Here is an 8,005-nt window from a genome sequence, read left to right as displayed (position 1 = left end):
TGTCGACCTGTCAATCAAATCCACTTCACTGTGTAGCTGACCAAGCTTGCTAGCGCCAGCGTCTCGTCCAGTTGTGGTCACGCCCGCCTTTCACGTCCACGGGTGACACACAGCAGAGAGCGACGGCCAGAGTAACACTTTGAGCTGTAAGTATTAACTTGTAATAATTCTGCTGGGATAGCACAGGAATGTACGTAACTTATTTCACTTAAGTTCATGTCCTGCGTTGTCTTGCTAACGTTAGCTAGCGAGCTAACATCATAAGTGTATGCTAACTCGGCGAGGGGGTGTCCCCCGAAGAGCAGTAAACTTTTACAGTAACATTAAGCTCTAACTTCAGACCGCTTTCTCAAAAAAGGGCTGCAAACGTTAATGTTACAAAATAAGATTTATTTAAAGGCTGCGCAAGTCGTTGATCAATTTTAGAGTTTTTTATTGTTCATTCGGTGTTTATTGTGCAGGTTGGTGTGTTGAACTTCACGTTAAAGTGGCCAGGTAGGTAGGTTTATTGTCACAATATAACAATGCAGAATCAATTATGAAAAATGGTAAACAGAAATAAACTATCATCAATGGAGCAGAGTCTGACAGAGTAAAGCTGCTCTGCAGTCTGGTGGTGCGGCAGCAGAAACTTCTATATCTCTTCCCAGAAGGCAGCAGGGTGAACAGGCTGTGGCTGGGTGGGTACTGTCCTTTAGTATCCTTTGGGCTCTGCAGGCTACACACACAGGCTAGCTTGTATTGTTGACATGCTGGAGCACTGCTGGGGTCACTAACGTTTTTTGACTGAGGAAAGTTGTGTGGACGTTAAGTCCAATTTCAAGCATATTTAATAACCACAGTGGTAGACAGGAGTTTGTTGTTTTGTGGAACTTGTGAAAAACTGCAGCTGCTCAGCTGGTTGTGTTACAGAAAGCCCCTATTGCAGCGTATAGCCGTGACTGGACAGTCTCTAAGCACTCTGTTTACTCTGATTGCATTTCTATGTAGTTGTTGGAAACAGAGGGAAACATTTGACTTTGAACTTTATGAGCAGACATGTCACGCTGCAAACATACTCTATCTGGCCACTAGTTACTGTGTTGAGCCCATTGGCCGGTTACCTGCTGCTGTTATACACTGTATAGCACCACGTTCACACAAAGATATATCATTCAGCATATGAGTGCACATTGATTTTTATGTATGCTGGTATTAAGTATCTGTCACATTATTTGGGACTGAATGTCTTTACCTCCAAAAGTGCTCATGCATTTTCCTTGTCTCCTGCCACAGGTCTGTGATTGGCCGAGAGTTTGAGTGCGAGGCTGATCGATGAGAGCCTGCAGCAGGATGAACCAACCAGAGAGGCAGTTGTCTTTTCCCCCCTATCTCATCCCACCCCAGCTCTTTAAAATCATAAGAGGTCTGATTTAATGATTTACACCTTGTAAGATGACCTCATTTGCTCTTCTTTCAGGCAGATCTGCTGTCACAGTTCAACACAAAGGGTCACGGCTCAAAAACCAACTGCTCCGTACAAGATTTGATAGGTAAATACTATGGCTGCAGTTAACGATGATTTTAGTATTCGAAGCTTCTATAGATTATTTCAGCGATTCATCAATGCTTCGTTTAAGAAGTACTTAAACCCCCCCCCTCACAGCAACATCAGACAACAACCAGACAGCTGCTTTACAAACACAAACATCACCCGGGTGCTATACAAGTTGTTACAGGCTCATGCAGAACACATGACCCTTAGCGTCGGCCGATAGGCGTGCAGTTCACACACACACAATGTGATGGCAGTCTTGAAGTCATTGTGGTGTTCACACTGCTGACTGATCGATGACGGGGTCGCACACATACAGGAGCTGACAACAGCTATGGCACCCGCGCTGGTTTCCAAACCACTTTTATCAAGAAAACACATGTGAAACACACATGGGAAATGAGCGATCCTGCACACGAAACAGATGTGGTTTGTTATTATAAGATGGCAATTATAAAGACAAAGAATCTGGGTGAAAGGATGGATTAGCACATGCAGGCAGCAGGGATTGTCTGAGCCACAGAGAGAGCTGCAGGGGAGTTAAAAGGTGCAGCTCCCCGACACCCAGTTAACTCCGACTGTGAGGTTACAACTCATGGCCCAAAAAGGAGAACAACAAACGCACATGTGCACATTTTCAGCTGAGGACTGCGGCTACTTTGGCCTCAACTCAACAATCAGTCATGATTTCAGTTAAATGCTAAAGTAGCTGTTACTGTTACCTTGTCTGTGTCCACTGGCAGAACACCGGCTGCTTTCTGATAAGGCGCCGTCGTGCTGTTGCCGAGGCGAGAAAAGTTTTGTTTTACGGTGGACGGACTGTAATATTACATAGTTGTTGTTTTCTTTAGCTTGAAATAATCCCATACTTTGGACACTTTCTTCTTTGTCCCTCTCTGTTTTCTCTCTCTTCCTCCACTTTGCAAACAGCTCCATCATAATCACGTCGTGTTCACAGCGTAAACGCGATGTGCGACAGTAATAAATGTCCGTGCTATATAGTATATATAATAGCTATATAATACTGTGCTGTATAGTTACATGGATTAAACGAAGCATCGATGCAAAGAATTTGTGTCGAAGCATTTATGAATCGATTTTATCGATGAATCGTTTCAGGCCTAGTAAATACTAACTTGTGTGGGATAGGATGGATGTCACCAGGATGTAGGGCTGTACATAATGTTTATTTTTTAAAGTTGATTAATCTAACGAATATTTTTGTGTATTCTAAAGGGAACAAAGTTGCCTATTACTTGATTAACATACCAATTTATCCCAAATAAATATCAAAAACATGTCTATTATGACAGCAGCAGGGCAGAAATTACCTTGAACATGAAGGCGATGAAGAAATACATTTTAACAGATGTGTGCAGATAATGTGTTGTGCTTGTGTGGAGACAGAAAGTAAACACGATTTGCGGTGCTGCAGTCGGTGCTCCAGGATACTTTCGCTTCACATGTTTGTGCTGCTTCACGTATTCATGGGCAGCAGTTGTGCTGCAGTGAAGCTAGTTCCAGTTCACAGAGCTCACGGAGGAGCACGTTGAGTGTGTCTAAAATACTCCCGAAGTTTAGACGGTCGAAGGCGCGGTCTTGTAGCTGGAACTTGTCCGGGGGAAATCAGGACGGTATTACAATGTCACTCCTTCATCACGGGTCCATGAAGGTGACAATTGTTCAGCACTTACTTGAACATGGATGCACGTGAACACAAATAAATAAGTAACGATTAATTGGGCTGCACAGTTTAGGGTGTGGACTAAACTGGCCCTAGGATGTGAGACTCAAGCGATTTGCCGTCAGAAGCTTATTATTATGCCTTTTTTTACATGTAGGTATGTATGTATGTATGTTTATTTTTTGCTCACTGGATTATGTAGTTTGATAATTAGGTTGATTAAAAATGTTTTCTTGTTGTTGCAGCTGCAGATTGAGACCCTCTGACTGCGCTAGCCTGTTGAGCCCTGTTGAAAGAAGCATATAGATCTTTTACTTGTACAAATATTCATAGCAGCCATCTCTCCAACACTAACATTTAACTCTCTGCACTGCTCTGCAGATGAAAGACTTGTCCAGCATAGAGCAGATTTAGCTAGCCAGGAAGTCACACACAGAACAGGCACAGCACATCCTTTAAATTTCAAAATAAAACACCGGGCAGACTCCAAATTGTAAATCACATCACTATATCAACATTACAACTAAAGCACAGCGATAAATCTTTAATCCATGTCGTTCATAACTAGACTTGAACTAGACTTAACTGTATTAACCTTTTCTACAGGTTACAGGGCAGAAATTAAGACATAACATTAAACAATTAAAAAAAGACACCCTTTAACTATGTAGCCTACTCACCCATGGTAGAAGCACAAAAATATCCAAATGAAAGCAGGACAATGTTGAACTGGCCAAAATAGACTTTGGTGTGAAGTATTTGTCATCTGGTGAACTAGGGAAAGCAGCTGCCTGGGCTGTGGTCTGTAGTGCTCTGCGAGACACCTGGTGGGTTCTGGCACGAGCCCAAAATGGAATAAAACCACGGCGTAGCCATTTGACGGCGCACACACTGCTGGTGGACTTCCGGCAAAGCCTTGTAGTTTGGATCCTTTGGTGCTGACTGGCTGTTCAGCGGTGTCTTCTTTGATCTTCAGCTCTTGTAAAGCATGATATTCATTTGGGTTTTTTCTCCCTCTCCAGGTTTTGCTGTGGCTTGTCGATCCAAGGCCAAACTGTCATGACGACGTACACGGATCCTGTGACGTGTGCTACCTCATCACACCCTTTTTGTTGAACTGCAAAATGCTGCACTGCCAATATTACTACAGAATTAAATTTTGTAACGAGGACACACTTCCACAAAGGTTGATGGCAAATTTCATTTAGCAGATGAATTTGGTGGGTCTGCTGGTCAGTACAAGTTGTATTTTCTGTTGCATCAAACCACTAACTTTAGCATCAGCAATGCCAAGAGCGAAACAAAAATAGTCCAACCATTGTGCTTTGTAAATATGACACAAATAAACACTCAGAAAATAGTCCATTATTTCTGTCTTTGGTCAAAGGTAGTGATGATTGATCATGAACCGCTATTTGAAAATGTGTATTTGTCCCTAAACACTGATGTTAATTGCTTGTCGGCTCAGCCCTTGAAGAGGAACCAAAAAACAATTGTTTTTTCATAAAGCAGATTTTTCAGTGTGTGAGATTCTTACTTGGTGGCTCTTCCACTTCAGAGACTCGAATACAACCGGTCTGTAACTATCTGTCCTCTGCAGATATCTACTGTCCATCTTTGTAGCACAACCCCAGCTTTTTGTTTACTGTAATGAGAATTTTTCAAAACAGACCAGATTTTTTGGGAATAGAATAAAACGTAGACACAAATGGACTTTTTAATCACATTACTTTTAAGTGAAGTGGCGTCCCCAAACTACAATGCGGTGTACAGTCACTTCTATATTAAAGTACATGTTGAGGTCTGGTTATGAGAGAATATAAACTAATTTCTACTTTGGATGGCTAATGGTATTGTTACATTGGATGATGAACATTGTTGATCTGGTATACATATTGTAATTTTGAGAAAATGAATAACTACGGTAATGCGCTATTAGATTAATTCATAATAATGTCATTAACCCTCCCGCTATCTCGATCTTCGTTCATCTCCTCCGTGTGTACCACGCGCACGCGCTCACACGCACGAAGGGCAGTACGGAAGCGCGCAGCTCCTGCACACGTACTTGCTGCAGCCTCGGCACGTGGTGAAGGTTTTGCTGTCTTTTTTAGCGGGGCATATCTGACACCGCTTCCTCTTGCTGGCTTGGGGTTTCTGCTGCTGCTGCTGCTGCTGCTGCTGCTGGAGCGGTTCGGTTCTGTCACGTGACCCAGTTTCAGAGGGGTCCTCTCGCGAAGGCGGTTGTGGATGAGGATGAGCACGAGAATGCGGACGAGACTCGCACCGAGCCCCGCTCGCGTTCGCGTTCGCGCTCGCAGCGGTTCTCACGCATCGGACCAGCGCGAGCGAGGCCTCGGAGCGGGGCAGCCCGCGTCTTTTCTCTATAAGAGGGGCCACGAGCGCTTTACCCAGCTGCTCGAGGAAGAACCTGCGCTTGTTGCGATGCCCGGACAGCCAGCCCGGGTTCGTTTCTCGCCATATCACGTAAGCGTTGTACGCGGACACGTCGAGTATGTTGTGGAACACGGCCACGGGCCAGCGGGAGGTCATCCTCCTGCAACTGTAGGTGGCCACCAGCTTGTCCAGGTTGTCGACTCCTCCCTTGGTCGCGTTGTACTTGAGCACCAGCTCGGGTTTGCGATCGGGGCGCTCGCTGAGTCCGCTCGCGGTGAACGATGAAGTTGCCGCTGAGGATGATGGTCCTGCGGTTCGAGAGCGCCACGGTAGCGTAGTCATCACCAGCACGTTCTTGTTTTTCTTCGGTACGTACGAGACCAGCGTGGTGGTTCTGTTTCCTCCCGGTCCCGGTCCGGTAGCGAACGCGAACTCGGATGAGAATGCGGCTCTACCTTTAGCGGAGATGAGCGCGGTAGGGAGCTCGGGTCTGTTCTTCCTAACGGTTCCGAGCATGGTCAGGTTCGCGTCTAGGAGCCGCTGGCCGAGCTCGTAGGACGTGAAGAAGTTGTCGCAGGTCACGTTGCGCGGTCCGAGGAGGTCGGCCGTTAGATCCAGTACCACGCGCGTGCCTTGGTTTTTTTCGGGACGCGCGCGGGTCGCTGCTGAAGACGATAGACTAGTAGACTCTCCGGCGGTGGTAGTAGTGTTACAGGGTTTATTATCTTTCCCCAGGTAGACCTGCATCTTCCACGCGTAGCTGGATTTGGCATCGCACAGAACCCAAGACTTGATCCCGTATTTGGCCGGTTTGCTGGGCATGTATTGTCTGAAGGGGCAGCGACCTGGAGAGGAGAAGAGAGGAGAGGAGAGGAGAGGAGAGGAGAGGAGATTTTTATCTTAGGACAAATAATAGAGAAGCTGACACACGCACGCACGCACGCACCCACGCTCGTAAATGTAACTGCCAACGCTCTCTATAATATTATATTAGACTTGTGAACGGTGCTGTGCGTTTATGCATTTCGCGTTCCTTCTTTCTCGTAACACACACATAAAAAGAAAAAAAACACCTAAACAACCGATACAAGCTAATAAACGGGCCACGCGATTAGCGCGATACCACCACGTACCTCTGAAGGGGACCAGCTGTTCGTCCACGGTGACATCGGGTCCGGGGTTGTACATGTAGGGCAGCCTGTCGGCCCACCTGTCCCAGAGTTCTCTCACCGCGGCGAGCTTATCCGAGGATCTCCTCTGCGCCCTCGTCTCGCGGTCGTCGAAGCGCAGCAGCGTAGAGTACGCGTAGAACGCTTTCAGTGGCATGGTCGCTCGGAATATCGAGCGTCCGCTCTCCGCGTCCCACAGGCTCGCCGCGGCCTCTCCCCGGGACCTGTACACGCCCGCGAGGATGAGGAGGCCGCGTAAGCGCGCAGCTCGCTTCGCCCATGCCCGCTTTCCACCACGGGTTGCGCAGACCGTAGCTCGTGCGCTCGGCATGCAGGTTCGTCATCTCCAAGACGAGCGCACGGATCGCGCGCGTAAAGAAGAGCTCGAACGCGGAAGGTATGTCGCTCACCAGGGAAAGCGCGTACGGGGTGGGTCCGGGCGGCGGGGGATTGGGGGTGCGAGTACGAGAAGCATGATTATTATTATTATTATGATGATGAGGAATATGAGGGGCAGCGGTCGCTGAAGAGACATCGCGCGGAGCGGTGCGCGTCCAGATGAAAGCTCCGTTTTTGGACGCGAGGTCGCTCCTGGGTAGTGGTTGCGTGCGCGATGGGTGTTGTTCTTCTTCTTCTTCTTCTTCTTCTTCGTTGTCTTCTTCTTCTTCGTTGTCTTCTTCACCACCACCTATTTGCTGCAGTTCGCACTCTTCGCGGTCCTCGTAATCGTACTCGCTGTCCGAGTGGGATCCGTTACCGCTAGCCTCGTTGCGCGCCTGCGCGGGATTCTCCATGGTTACGGTCTGTGGCTTCGATGACCTTTGCGTGAACCCGCGTGTCCGTTAATAATAGGGTTACGCGCTCGGGGTTGGGTCAGTCTGACCCGCGTGGGCTTTGTTCGCTTTATATCACGCGGGTCAGCCTGACCCTAAAGGGCTTCGTTCGCTTTATATCACGCGGGTCAGCCTGACCCTCAACCCCGAGCGCTCGTAATAATGTCATCAAATGTAATGCGAACGGTTTGTAGTGCGGCCGGGTCAGGATGACCCCACATGGCAGGCCAGGTTACAGTAAACCGTATGATCGTATCCTGTGAACGGTTTTTTTTTTTTTAGTGCGGCCGGGTCAGGGTGACCCATGGCAGGCCAGGTTACGGTAAACCGTATGAGCGTATCCTCTCGTAGCGTACGCGAGAGGGAAAGGGTGCTCGCGGGTCTATCT

General features: G+C 47.5%; 1 protein-coding gene and 1 long non-coding RNA gene across 3 annotated transcripts; one reads left to right on the top strand and one right to left on the bottom strand.

The window, feature by feature from the left end:
• Nucleotides 1-4,578, top strand: LOC119896985. 2 transcript variants are annotated; one of them, XR_005443329.1, is made up of 3 exons: nucleotides 1-146; nucleotides 1,276-1,405; nucleotides 4,241-4,578. It is a non-coding gene; the product is annotated as an uncharacterized LOC119896985 (long non-coding RNA). The 2 variants fall into 2 exon arrangements; XR_005443328.1 differs by lacking the exons at nucleotides 1-146; nucleotides 1,276-1,405 and adding an exon at nucleotides 1,462-1,532.
• Nucleotides 4,579-5,237: 659 nt separating this feature from the next.
• LOC119898075 (piggyBac transposable element-derived protein 4-like) lies at nucleotides 5,238-7,578 on the bottom strand. The gene is made up of 6 exons (XM_038712223.1): nucleotides 7,467-7,578; nucleotides 7,095-7,307; nucleotides 6,749-7,051; nucleotides 6,329-6,460; nucleotides 5,941-6,277; nucleotides 5,238-5,874 (listed from the first exon to the last, which is right to left on the bottom strand). The coding sequence occupies exons 1-6, from the start codon at nucleotides 7,576-7,578 to the stop codon at nucleotides 5,238-5,240; spliced, it is 1,734 nt and encodes a 577-aa protein (XP_038568151.1).
• Nucleotides 7,579-8,005: the final 427 nt, after the last annotated feature.

This window comes from Micropterus salmoides, unplaced genomic scaffold (genome assembly GCF_014851395.1).
Source record: "Micropterus salmoides isolate LMB-PRFRI ecotype aquatic unplaced genomic scaffold, ASM1485139v1 Ms_hic_scaffold_11, whole genome shotgun sequence".
Taxonomy (NCBI): Eukaryota; Metazoa; Chordata; class Actinopteri; order Centrarchiformes; family Centrarchidae; genus Micropterus; species Micropterus salmoides.
This window is presented reverse-complemented; position numbering and strand designations above follow the sequence as displayed.